Source organism: Amphiura filiformis, chromosome 6 (assembly GCF_039555335.1).
Source record: "Amphiura filiformis chromosome 6, Afil_fr2py, whole genome shotgun sequence".
Lineage (NCBI taxonomy): Eukaryota > Metazoa > Echinodermata > Ophiuroidea > Amphilepidida > Amphiuridae > Amphiura > Amphiura filiformis.
The window spans coordinates 33,134,630-33,148,975 of record NC_092633.1 but is presented as its reverse complement, the minus strand read 5'-3'; the positions used below and the strand labels follow the sequence as shown (position 1 = coordinate 33,148,975).

Below are 14,346 nucleotides of genomic sequence, written 5' to 3'. Positions count from 1 at the left end.
TGGGATAATTTGTTTGGTTGAAGATTCACTGAATCTGAAAACTCATTGGCTCAAGATCCTTCCTATGGTTTTATCCAGCAAGGTTAATTTATAAGATTTGATGCATTTTCACCAACAAAATGGTGAAGTCGTATTAACCCTAACCCGCCAGGGGCTTTTTGGCGACGGGAAGGGAAAGAAGGAAGGAGTAAAGAGAGAAAAGAAAGAAAGAAGTTGTTTGCTCTGCGTGGGATTCGAACCCGAGACCCCTCGCATGCCAATCACAGGATCTGCGACACTTTGCCACAGGTCTTGGGATTCGCTGGCCAGCGAAACGGTGCCTATATATCACATAGGGTGATTGCATCATCACACCATGTGAGATGCACGCACGAACAGTGCATTTATCAAGTAGTATTTTGTAGTATACGGGCGGGTTAGGGTTAAAGGAGGGTAGAGTCAAGATTCCCTTTAATTCCTGCATAAAGGACTTCCACCTTTAATAAATTTCCACAGGCGTTATCCCATAGACCGTCATGATCTAATAGTATAATTTATCAATATCGGTGACATCCCAGAGGAGCACATTGACATACATTTACATGTAATTTGGTCTGCCATGGGTTTTGTGTTGTTGTGTGGGTATTTATAGAATCAAAATTAAATTTGAGGAAAGTTTGTTTCCTGTTCGCCACAGGTGATTTTATACTTAAAATGCTTATAAAAATGTACCGATGAGCATGCTTGTCATTGTATTCACCATATTCTCAGTGATAATGAAAGATGTATGTGGCCAATTAAATTGGGGTTGAGGTAACCATTGGAACCGCAAACTTGCTGAGATAGAATTCTGATGAGCACGTTTCAATGGAAAGTACCTTTTACCATACATTGTACAGTAAAGGTAATAATAATGCAAAATGACTCCAACAAAAGCAAAATGAATCGCAAATAACCCAAGTTATGAAAGGATCAAAGCAAGCGACAAGCTGCCATAATCTACTGCACAAAATAAATAAATATAATGATGGATATTTATTTGTTCAACTATTGAAGCTAGCTGGATCATGCTTTATTGTTTTCACAATGAATTATGAACTGTAAGTTTTGATACGCGAGGATCCACAACATGCTCATCTATCAGGGCACAGTTCTTTAACCCCAATACATTTGCACATTCATTGAATGACCTTTGAAAAAGTTGAGTACAAAAACTCATACTCGGCAACTTGAGGTCAAATGTTGCATATGATTGTTTAATTGAGGTTATTGGACTATGCCACTGGGTTGAGGCCATTGTGGTCCATAGTGATAGTGACATAACATTTATCATGATGTCTGTGACATGGGGATCATGATATGACAAATTCAATGCTGAGAATTTATGGTTTGTTTGTGTGTGTTGGAATGATATATATGGGGGATCATTATCTTCTTCAGTGTCTTCTTTACCTTTCAAAGAAAAAGGTGATTATTTTTTAGATTGGGCTGGAACAAGGCCAAGAGCTATCAGATGGAAAATTAGAAATAATTCATGTGGAAAGTTGTTTGTATGTTTGTTTGTTTGTTTCAAAAGTCGCTCCAAGCAGAGTTACACTTAAGTTCTGGTGACACTTGGGACCAGAAAAAAGAGGATCCTGGTTTGACCAGACTCAAGCAAAACACTCAAGCAAGGCTAAGCAATATGCATGCTGTCTGTATAGAAAGAACAGAATCGAAGATAATGGACACAGAAAAGAATTTGCTAAATATATTGGATTTTTAAAAATCCTGACATTGATGGTCCTTTCTTTGCAATCTTTCCATCTTTCCTTTTCCTTCCATCCTTCCTTCCTTTTGTTTCATTCCTTTCATTCATTAATTCATTCAATTTTCTTGGTTCCCTGGATCACCTTACAAACTCGAATAGTCCATGTCAAACAAAGATACATGTTTCCATGTTGAACTAGCAACCATGGCCATGAATTTGGCTTTGACTGGGTGTGTATAAGTGCTGGAGGTACCACACACCAAGCGCTATGAACACATGTGTGATCCATCTGGGGCTGTTATCACTGATGGGAATTCAGCTTGTCAGTCCTAATAGTCAAGCAATTTAATAGAACAGAAAGAGCCGAACATGAACTTGGTGCAGTGATGCATGGCAGAGTCTTATCCATGCATACTAATTTTGACTTCAGGGTAGTACATTCAGACAGACAATTGTCTCATCCTCTTTTAGCAGCAAGGCCCTAAAGAATATTTACCAAAAAGAGAAAAAATGAAGACGAAAATGCATCAATAAGTAAAGAAATTAAATTCATATTGCCTCGTCATTTCTCAAAATGGCATTATAGCCCTGTCGCTCTTTAAAGCTTGATGTATACTCCGCTTCAAAATAAATGTGCAGGTTTGCGTTAAGGCATTGATAAACATACTTTCATCAAAATATCGCTGAGCATCGCAAAGAATTGTTGCCCCCCCTCATGTGCTTTCTGATAAAAACTTCGCTGGCCTACACCAAGTTGAACCAAATCCAACTCGCCGCGATGCGAAAAAACATGCTGCGCGCGAAGGAAATTCCTTTGAGGAAGTTGCAAAATTCAGCTCAAATTTCTTTGCCTCCTGTATGGAGTATATACATCAAGCTTAACACACTCTAAATAGATAACACCATTATTTTTAACCAGCACTGTTCTGTGTTATTCTTTTGTCCAGGATTTTTCCTCAGTTTCCAGGGTCTATCTAACTTTGACTTTCCAGTTGATTAACTTTATTACTCATAAATTGAAAATATGGCAAAATACACAGCCACAAGGCCAGACAATGACAATAATATGCAAAGACACCAGAAAGCTAGAAATGGTTGACTGAATTGTTTCTAAACAGATTTCACTAGTTCAATAGTTCAGTTAAAACACACTTGCTGACAATTGGCATTGACTCTGGATCCCAGTGTACATGTGCACCACTTCACCATGCTCCATAGGTTTACAATTGAGCACAAAACTTGGCACACTCCAAAAAGGAATAGTTGAACAGATAATTACAGATAATATGAGGGAAAGGCAGAGTCCCATAGCTTTCTTTTGTCTGTGGTCAAGGACTATTCCTTTGTCAAGTTGTAATATAATTTGAATGGGTAGTAATATTAATCTTTAAGATTCTCATCTTATAGATTTTTTAGATATTTACAGTCAAGTAGCTTCAAGTTCTATTTATTACATCTTCTTTGATAACATTTTGCTGTAAATGAGGCCAAATAAAAAATGAGCATAGTACATACTTCCATGATGTAACCATTGAGATGATGTAACCCTCTCCAATTAGGGGTGATTGCCAAGTATCTATGAGAAGATCATTTAAAAGAAACAAACACACTAAATTGGTGTGTCCAAGAGGTAATACCCAATACATGAGGCTGCTGTAGAAACAAATAACAAAGAGTGTTTCTACTGAGCACCTTGCATTTCCGCTCGCTCACCTTCACCCAAATTTTAATCCTCTCACCATCGAGTTGCTGCGCTGCAAATGCAGGGTATCAATTCACTACTCGTGTATTTAGTGAGTATGGTGAAAGTCCAGAAAATATTTTTCATTATTTTCAAGGTCAGATTTTGACTGCTTGCGCTGTATTGTAGTAGGCTAACTTCTAGAGTCGCCCGCAAATTGTTACCCGAACTGTTTCTAATGTGACCGATACAACATATTCTCCCCTATTAACCACCTCAAAAGGTGGTTGACGGTGAGGTTCACTTGCATCGCTCCGCATTCACCTTCACCAAATCTGTTTCTACTGGGCCTTTTCCACATATTCCTTTCATCACCCCGAATTAACTTAGAATTCAACGGCAACAGTTTACTCAATAGAAACACGCTGAAGTACATCATCTGGGTATGGTGCAAATATTACTATAACTTTTGGGCACTATAAGTATAGTTGGAATGGTATTGAACTTGAAATGGTAATAACTTATAAATTGGTGATGGTAAAAAATATTGAATAACACAATCAACCAATGACATACATGTCAAGAATGATGTATGTGTGAGATAGATAGGCCTATACTTGCTATTAGATTACATGAAGTATCTACTGGCATTATTATTCATTTTACTGTTTAACATACAATTGATATCCATACAGTAAATATTTACACACGTAACATGATTCAAATCATATTTCATGCCTTGATGACTCTGTCCATGGAAATAGTAGATATTGCCATGCTCTGTCGCTAGCGATCAACATGGTCAATGCAAGAGTGCTCATCAGGCCCCATATTTCACAATTGTGAATCATTGACACAAATTACTCAACTACTGAAATTGTGCAAGGTATTTAATTTTGGCAAGGAATCCTGATTCATCTGTGAATGTATCGAATTGTTTTGTTCTGACCGGGTTATAAATAATATGTGGATGCTGGTCATAAGTTAATCATGAAAATGAAGAACCTGCAAAATTAAGTATTTCAATTCATGCCATACTAAACAACTCTTTTGTGTGGATGATGTTGATTTATATTGATAGGTGACACAACAAAACCTATTGTTCAAGCCTGACCGACCCAGATTTTGCATTTGTGAATCGATTTTGACTCAAACACAGGAGCGGAGAAAGTGAATTTTTTTAACAGATTTCTTTAAATTTTGACGATTCTTCAGGGTCAGTAAAGGGACTGACTTGAAAGGTCCGTCTACCCATAGAACGGGTTTATTTTTATTACCTTGGAGGACAAAATTCTACTAGGTTTCAGGAAACTTCATTTCTGTAAATAAGTTTGAGAAAAGTTACATAAACTTTTGTACCATCTATGCTTAATATGTGTGAAATTGCACATTTTTGCACACCTTTGTTCATGTTAAGTCAATGTGGGAGTGGATTTATAGTGGATAACTATGTTGAAATTTTGATCCTTTTTGTCACCTTTTGGTAATTTTGTCATGTGCTTGTCCATTTATTGTCTGTGTACTGCTACGGTTTGTAATTCTACCATAAGTTATAATCCATAAACTTGCATGAACCAGGGATGAACAAACTCTGAATGATTCATTTCTAGGAACTGACTGAACAATTTTCTTCGCAATTCCAACATCTAAGAGTCACCCATTGTTTTACTAGAAGGGCAAATTAGAGTTGATCAGATGATTCAGATGTCCTTGAAGACGGAAACCGCAAAAACTCACGTTTTTTAACTCGTTAACACCAAACTTCCAACAGTTTTGCCTGAGTTAATTAGCGATTTTCTTGTCACTTGTCAAATCCTCAATGTCTGTTCACCTGTGTGAGGTGTGATCAGAAAGATTGAATTACATACGCTGTAAATTGATGCAATTGGCTAGCTCTGTTGGAGATTGTAGTTTCTGGAATAGTTGTGTGGAGAAGTATTTCAAGTTCTTGTTCAAAGAGGTCTTTAACATAAGCCTACGCTTTTTCTTGCAGACCTGATGCAATTATTTTAAATATCATATTCTATAGCATACATGTATCTTGTTATTTGTGACTGTCTTTAGGCCTGGGTCTTTTGGGGTGTGTCCAGAAAGCTGTCAAGTGATGGGGAGGGGACTAGGAGCCTACGGGAGGGGGGGGGGGGTTGAGTGGCTGATATGTGTCCAAAGAGGTGGATTTTGCATGATTTTATAGACAACGGTTGTGTCCTAAGGTTATCACATGGGCGCATGAACTGCTACATGTACAAGTTTTTCTGTACCAGGCTATTCATATGTGATTTTACATTAATTACTTTATATTCCAACATTTCAGTATATAGTATCTGGCAATATTCATTTGCTCTTGGCAGCATCCTATCTTCCTTATTTCTTCCCCACATAAAGTGACCATGGCTTTGAAATACAGGGCTAAATATGGCATTACATGGAACACAGTGCATGGAATAATCCTGAGATTCATGAGGAAAGTGTATGCGAGTCAATAATGAGTCAATATTTGTTCTGGGTGTACAAGTCAGCCATGAGATGACTTACAAAAGTTGGTTGAAATAGTATCAACTACAGAAATGTGAGATGTTCGGCTATAAACCTGCAACATGTGCACTTATCATGCCATGCACGCATAGATAAGATGTGTACCATTAATGCAGTAATTTTTTAAATAGAATTATGAGTTTATGAGTTTATTTCCCAGGGTTTATTTAGATGTAGAATTAAAAGTTCATAAAAACTCACAATTATTAAGGTGATTGGAATGGTAGGAGCCATACTTTTCCAGTTTTAGCCAGTTTAACTAAAAAAATAATACAGGGTACCGTATTCATTCCAATAAGCGCCCATGCCCCAATAAGCACCCACCCAGGGTATATTCAATTTGCTAAAGGGTACCATTAATGTTGAAGTGACAGATAGATGTTGATATAGTGAAATAGCTGCAGGACTACACATCCGGTGTAAACTTGCAATACATTTTCTACATCAAAAAAGCCACTAGAACGTCTCAGGACCCTTTTATAACACACATAAATTCATCTCTAATAATCGTCCCTCACAAAAAATTAGGTAAACCAGGTAAAAAAATAAGCGCCCACCCAAAATGACTTTGTTAAGCGCCCTGGGCGCTTATTGGAATGAATACGGGTACTTCTTTTATATTAATACATTAATTTTATAGAAAATAAGTCAAGGAAGCCAAAAAGGGCATTTTGTATTTCTGTAGATCTAGCGGTTCTTGTGTTAAGGCCAATAATATATTCACACAAAAGTTTTGGGCTTGTTTCCCCTCCCGAGATAAGTCATGCACATGGAGTGGAAATTATCAAGCTTTGGGATCTCCTATAGACCCATACCATTCCTCTTGTGTGTCAGCTTTATTTGTCTCCATATTTGAGTGCAAACACAGCTACATTGCAGGTCATGCTCCCCTCCAACCAGGGATATGATACAAAAGAAAAAGAAAACAATTTAATCAACAATTGCCTCTTGATGCTGTGCAGTTGGAAATATTCATCACATTACCATTTTTTGACTTACATTGTCACCAATATCTAAAGAAGTCTCCTTACTTTGTGTGCATAAAACATTGCCATGTTTCTGGTTTTATGGAACATTACAAATACAAAATACTTTCTGTTAAATAAAGAGTGGTGCGTGTTTGCGGTACTAATTGCATGTACTGTTACTACTAGAATTTCAGTTTGTTTGACATTGCATCCATGTCTCCATGGTTAAATCATGAATTCAAGGAAATTGCTGTCTTGTTAGTTTGTGTGTTTGTTTAATGTAATCATGTTAGTAGGCTGTTGTTGAAATTCTATCATTTACAGCAAGTGAGAGTTGGGTAAACATTTAAGAAGAAAAGAAGATAGTCAATTGGCAGGAATTTGGACACTTTGTGCTGAGAATGAATATAGACCTAAATATTTTGAATCCAGTAATGGAGGTAGCCTTACATAGTGTATAGATGAACAACAATTCCTTCATTTTAATACCTGGTGTGACCCAAACCCATGCTTGAATGATTCCTCAGATAATATTTATTTTGCTTGACCTTTATTCTTAGTACTGCCAGAATACATTTAAATATTTCCTGAAAATATAAAAGAACTGGGAGCAGTGGGTGTGATTTTGGCCTTGCATGGAAGAGATTTCTTGGGTTTGCCAAAAGAGGAAATGTGACATGGATCTGAAATATTTGAAGCTTGTGAAGAAAATATGCAATAGAGAAAGGCATAGTAGAATCAATCATTTTACATTTTTGCTGAACCATGAAATGGTATCAGCCTATATTAGTGTATGTTACTAATTAGATTGTTACATTGATTTAGCTAAATTTATGAAAAGATTTTACAGTTCGAAATTACCACTTTAATAATATCAAATAATAATAAATAATTGAAAAATTATTTTCTTGGCATGGTTGTTGCAGCATATTTAACCATAGACCATTGAAGTATAGGCTATATATTTCAATGCAACTTTAGGGATGTCATAATGTCCACATTATATGGCTGAATTTATAAATGTTTCTCACCTCAGACATGCCAAAATACAACATGGGAAAAGTGCTGTGAACTAGCAGCAACCTGCAGCACTGAGCACACTGAACCTTTACTATTAATTGTGACCTGGTGAACCTAAACCATTGGAAGGATAACAACAGCTGAATTCACACCACTCTGAGATTTAAAATAGGAAAATTATGGTCAAAGGAATATTATGTAAAGTTTTGAATTCTGATCTTGTATTTGCTTCAGAAAACTATGGCGTATATCTTAATTCTTGCCAGAGGTTAAAACATGATTATGAAGGGTACATAATTGTTGAATTTTGACAACTATTTTATAGAGCTACAGGAAAATGTGGAGAAAAAAGAAAACATGTCGCTGTGGCAGCTGTTTAACTTTTATTTAAAGGCTGCACCAGCCCTTGTCCCATATAGCTACATGTAAACTGTCTGTAAATATTAAAGATTTGAACTGGTATGAAAATAAGATGAGAACTGAAACTTATAACATTGCATTGCTTGGGCAGTTTACTCTGGAGTTTACTATCCCTCTCCTTAATCCGAGGGTCTCCCCCACTTGAACCCCCCTCCCTCAATGATGCCACTGTTCCTTTCATATGATTGTTGTTTAATAATATATAGTTTGTTAAGTTATACCCTAAAACGTCGTCTACAAGCATAGGCCTATAGTATTTTTAATGAAAGAAATACCAACCAAGCATAAATATGCCAATACAATAGACTGGTCTTACAATAATACTTGTTTGTATATGCTTGGATCTGTAATTTATTTGCTCAAACTCCATAATGGCGCTTGGATTAATTTAGCTTTCATCAGAAGCACTCTATATTCTTGTAGACGGGGTTTTCGGTATTTGGTGAAAAAAATGCGACATATAACATTGTGTATTGATATATAAAGGCATGTACACAGTTGGGTGCAGCACTTTATGCTACAGTAATTGCACGTTATGTAATGTGTGACGCTTAATATATGTGAATTTATGTGTGCGAAGGAGCAAAAAACAAATAATTTTCACCAATTATAAGCCAAACAAGCTATAGCATAGTACAAAATCTCAGTAAAATTGACTAGAAATATTTATCAAATTTTCTAATGTAATTTTCATCATTATCTGTCATTTCAGTAAGTGAAATAGAATGTTTTAAAGAAAGTTCTTTCTGTTTTCATCGACAGGTTGTTATGGGAATATATCGGACCCAGCCGAATGTCAGTGTCGTGTTAATGAATATCAATGTCCACGTGAGGTGACCGGGGAATGCGGGCTGTGTATACCATTCCAATGGCACTGTGATGGTGATGGGGATTGCAATGGTAACGCAGATGAAGAAGGATGCGGTGAGTTAATTTGAAAGCGTTTTGAAAGTGTAGGGTGTTATAGTGATGGTTTACTCAATTTTAGCCAATTCCCACCACTCAGACCTGCCAACTGTCCCTCATTTGGGGTTTTCCAAAGTGAAAAAGAGGGATAGTCTTGCTTTCTGAAAATATCAGTGGTGGCAAATTTAAATGTATTGCTATGGCATTCTCTTTAGTCTATTGTGATATATTTAGACCTACAAAACCTTTCCTGAATTCTGAAAGTATTGCCCTCAATGTCCCTCTTTCTGACTTCGGTAGTTTGGCAGGTCTGCACCACTTTTCATTCATCCCGGTTTTCTTAACAGAGTTTCCCCTGTCAAAGGTCTGTCCCCGAAAATTCACGAGATATAGTAAGTTTAAGGTGACACCACTGTAGAAAGTTCTATTTCATGCTCAAAGCATAAGTAAATGTTACACATATGGCCTGCAGAGTAGTTTGTGCAATTCCAGTTAAAATCCACACACCCCATATGGAAGACGTATCTTACTCACAGGGAGTGTGAATTTCAAATGGAGTTATCTGAATGGGTGATTTCCATAATTTGAAATCGACACTCCCAGCGTAGAAGATTAAGGTAATGACTTTCAGGGGGGATGGATTTCAATTTGGAATAGCTCATTGTTCCCCCACATGACCCTTGGACTAAAAAAATGCTTTCCCCCATGGAACATTTAACATCATTATACATGTACTTTACTGCCTGTGCTTTCTCCTGCAAGTTTCAACTCTCTGCACATATAAGTTGTAACTATTTGATCTTGTACTTAATATTATTTTTCTTTGTGTTTTCTTTTCTTTTTAATTTATATTTCATTGACAGAACTTCCAACTTGTACACCAGAACAGTTTGCATGTGGCAACGGCAAATGTATTCCAACTACCTGGGTTTGCGACACTGATAATGATTGCGGGGATTCTACTGATGAATCTGGATGCCGTAAGTAGGATAGGCTTAATGGTTGTCCTGAATGGATGTAAATCAATTGTGTTAATGTTAAGACTGTCATCAAGTCTTTTCGGTATGGTAATACCTCTATTTACCTCTTCATGGAATATTGAGGCAATTTCATATAGTCAGGATGATTCTGACTCAAATCACTTCATGATGGATTGCATCTGTCCCGATCAAGTATATAAGCTGTAGTAGCTCAATCAGCGAGATGACTTTGTAAGTTTGCTTCCATTTGCCTCTGCAACTGTCATCCATCTGGGTAAACACCAAGTTGTAAAATACAAAACATTGACACACTGGGACATCATAATATGATTAAGCACATGTATACAAAATTCATCCTAAGAAAACTTCAAGGTTTTGATTTTTATTATTGTTGCATTTATTTACAGCTGTAGAAGAATGCGAGGATCAATATTTCAATTGCGCAAACAACAAATGTGTCCGTGAGCAGTGGGTTTGTGATGGAGATGACGACTGTGGCGATGGGTCCGATGAAAATTGTGGTAAGTCATGTCTTACAAACTATTTTCTTACAATAAAATGTAATCAAATTGCCAAAAACACTAGCTTCCTCAGCCAACAATAGTAAAAATTTCATCTGAATGAACACATCTGCCAACTTCGGTATGCGATCAGAGTGCCATTGTATTTCAAAATACAAAGTGAATGCACGAAATTGCGTACTTAAAGAGGAAGCCCCACCAGAGCAGTTCTTCTGGGAGAACCAAACCTGCCTGGTTATCAAATTAATCAGTGACAAGGTTATCTCTGAATTTGACGGATGCAAATTAATGTTTTAATGTTATTGCATTATTTAGCACCTGTCAATTCAGAGATAACCTTGTCACTGATTAATTTGATAACCAGGCAGGTTTGGTTCACCCCAGAAGAACTGCTCTGGCAGGGCTTCCTCTTTAATGAAGATACTAACCAATCAAGAGTGAGTTGGTTCACTTCAGCGTTACGCACATGCGAGTAATAATCACGCAGTGTAGCTGCACGATCGTTACGCTGTTAGCAGCTGTGATCATTCAAGAGAAAAGGCTAGAAGAGATCAAGATGTTGTGGCAGAACATCTTCTAATATTTTGCATGACCAACCATACACCTTAAGGGATCTAGAATGAGCGTTTATGGCGTTTCAACAGTATTTTTGTGGGACATGAGAGCACCTCAGGCGTGTCGAATTGCATTCTGAATCTGAAGCATGTCTTTCTGATATCAAATAATTTTCATTTTTGAAATTCACAATATAATACAAATTTTATGACAAATTATTAAGATTTGATATTTTTCAAATTTTTGATATATAACAGTCCTCGAAATAAATTTTATAAATCTAATGATATATTCTTAAAGTGTATGTAGCTGGGAGGAAAAGCCGACAATCAATTGAAAATGTTGACCTTTTATATTGAAGATATGGATTTTTTTCCAAAAAAGACCTATTTTTTTTTGGTGTTTTGGGGAAAAAAATCCATATCTTCAATAATGAAAGGTCAAAATTTTCAATTGATCGTCGGCTTTTCATCCCACCTACATACACTTTAAGTATAAATCATCAGATTTATAAAGTTTACTTCAAGTACTGTTAAATATCAAAAATATCAATTTTAATGATTTGCCATAAAATGTGTATTACATTATGTAATTTCAAAAATCAAAATTATTTGATATCAGAAGGACATTCTTCGATTCAGAATGCAATTCGATATGTCTGATGTGCTCTAATGTCCCACAATAAATACTGTCCAAACGCTCATACCCCTTCTCTTAATACCAACCAACAACTCATCACTTAATAATTTACTCTGTTGTGGTTGGTCATGCACAACATCAACATGTTTTGCTTCTGCATGCAAACATGTCTGATATATTTATAGACATAATAGTTGATATTGCACTAAATCAGTGGAGCATCACAAAATATTGTTGATAACAAAGTTTTAAAAAGGGTGTTATAACACCTACATGTATTGCATCTTTTTGCATTACTACATCTTTTTGAACCCCTTTTGATCTTGATCATATATAGCCTTTAGGTTTTTGCTCCCGTCACTCATGCAGCATAATACAGAGAAAATTTCAACCACATTTCCAAATGAATTCATTTAAATTACATTAGAGCTACCCCATAAGCGCTCCGCTCCGTATACTGCCTAAAGTGCTATAGTCCTGGGTCATGGTGCAGCTATAGTGTGAAAATCATTTGAGTTTATAAACACTATGAGTGTGACTTCTGCCATTTGGTTGCAAGTTGGAACATGTACATAGTATAAAACTGTAAAAAAAACCCATTTTTTGACAAATATCAAGGTACTCTCTCATAAAACGTAGGTTGGCACTACGATTTCAAATAAATTCAGTTCACACAAGATGGATTTTTTGATGATAATGATGATGACTCAGATGACATTTCAGAATTGGAATTAATAACATAAATAATAAATTGGTTCTAATCTAAACATGGCAGCAGAGATTGAAGTGAAATTTGCCGTGTTTAGACTATGTCTGCATGACAGGTATTTAGACCATAGACAGAAAGTATTGCATTTATTATTAGATTAGTATAAGATTGACAGGTGTCATAATCATTCCTCCATGATATGCCGATGCGTCATTTTTAAATTTATAAATCGGTACTAAAATATGACTTGAGCCAAATTGTGTGCAATGTGGTAGAGCACTATAGCACTAGCAGAGGCAGTTTGGTGCAGTAATCAATAAAACATGAAAATATTGTTTTGTTCTTCTCCATTAGCAGAACTGTTTATCAATCTACAGTTGTTGTCCCACAGGGGTATCGGGGATGCCCCAAGACAGAGAACTTACACCCTTCCCAGTTGCCCTAATAAAAACAAAAAAAACTGTCATGGAAATGTAATGGTTTTTGACACCCCTAAAATTCACTTTGAACATGTCTACATTCCCGGGGCTACATTACTAAAGGCAGTGCAAGATTCAGTCCTTATTTGGCATATTAACCCCAGGTTATTTGCTTGCATGGAATAAATTGTATACCTAAACCAGCTAAAAGCATGTGACGTAGGGTTCTTATGCTGCCTTAAGTTCGTTTCATTCACTTTGCCCCCCCCCTCCCCCGGAAAAAAATTCTGGTGCCACCACTGTCAAGCTGCCTGCAGTAACTCAAAATGTGAAGTACTGTATAATCCTGTGATCCATGGGGTGTTTGCAGGTAATTTATAGGCTTCAGAATTTTTTTCAGGTGTTATGAAACAAAAAAACCTGCTCGGTTATCAAATCGGTTGTCAAAACACACATTTAGTTAAAAACAAGAAATGATGGTTATTAAAGCTGGCAGAGCTGGTAGAGAAGAAAAGAAATTCATCTTTAGAACATCTTTTGCATTTTAGCAGAAAAAGGGTACTGTTTTACACAGGCAAAAAGATTATGAGCTTGATAGAAATGTATTTTTGTTTGCCTGAAAACTTCGCAAAATGAGATGTGAAACATTTTTCAAGTTTAAGGCCGAGAATTCACCCGCAAATGAAGTGCGAGGGACTAGATGTGTAACTTGAAGTTGATGAACTGTTTCAATAACATTGTAATAGAAAAAGCAAATGCAGCTTTTTAGTTTTGCCGACATCTTGAACAAAATATTTGTTTGATGAGTTATTGTATTTCTTTGTGTTTTCCATCAGACACGACATGTACACCAGCGGAGTTTACTTGTGATGGAGGAGGTGCATGCTTGCCTATGGAATGGAAATGCGATGGTGATAGGGACTGTCAAGATGGCTCCGATGAAATCGACTGTTGTAAGTAGGATATTAATAATATCATCTGCAAATTATGCAAGTTTGACCATAAATAGTTTAAAAGCCTAGTCATAATTGGCAATTGAAATGAGCATTTCCAGTTATCAACCAATCAGAAATGCTGTTAGATGCCCAGTAGTGTCCAGGGGTTAAACAAAAGTAAGAGACTAAAGATGGCTCAAATGAAATATGTTGTCGTTAGTAGACACATCTAAAGGTGAGAAAGGAGGGGCTTGCTTGAATGCAATGACTCTGATGGAAAAAGCTTGCTGCGTACAAAACCGGACACAGAAACAGGGATATATAAACTT

The 14,346-nt window shown here is 36.5% G+C and overlaps 1 protein-coding gene and 1 long non-coding RNA gene across 2 annotated transcripts in view; both read left to right on the top strand.

Annotated features, from left to right (window-relative positions):
• Window positions 1–14,346, top strand: part of LOC140155304 (uncharacterized) — a 366,814-nt gene that overhangs the window by 70,173 nt on the left and 282,295 nt on the right. The gene's annotated exons all lie outside the window — the stretch shown is intronic.
• LOC140155300 (low-density lipoprotein receptor-related protein 4-like) overlaps window positions 1–14,346 on the top strand; it is a 75,711-nt gene that overhangs the window by 25,935 nt on the left and 35,430 nt on the right. The window contains exons 2-5 of the mRNA XM_072178075.1: window positions 9,116–9,277; window positions 10,123–10,239; window positions 10,647–10,760; window positions 13,919–14,035. Coding sequence (XP_072034176.1) covers window positions 9,116–9,277; window positions 10,123–10,239; window positions 10,647–10,760; window positions 13,919–14,035 — 510 coding nt within the window. The remainder of the gene's footprint in view (window positions 1–9,115; window positions 9,278–10,122; window positions 10,240–10,646; window positions 10,761–13,918; window positions 14,036–14,346) is intronic.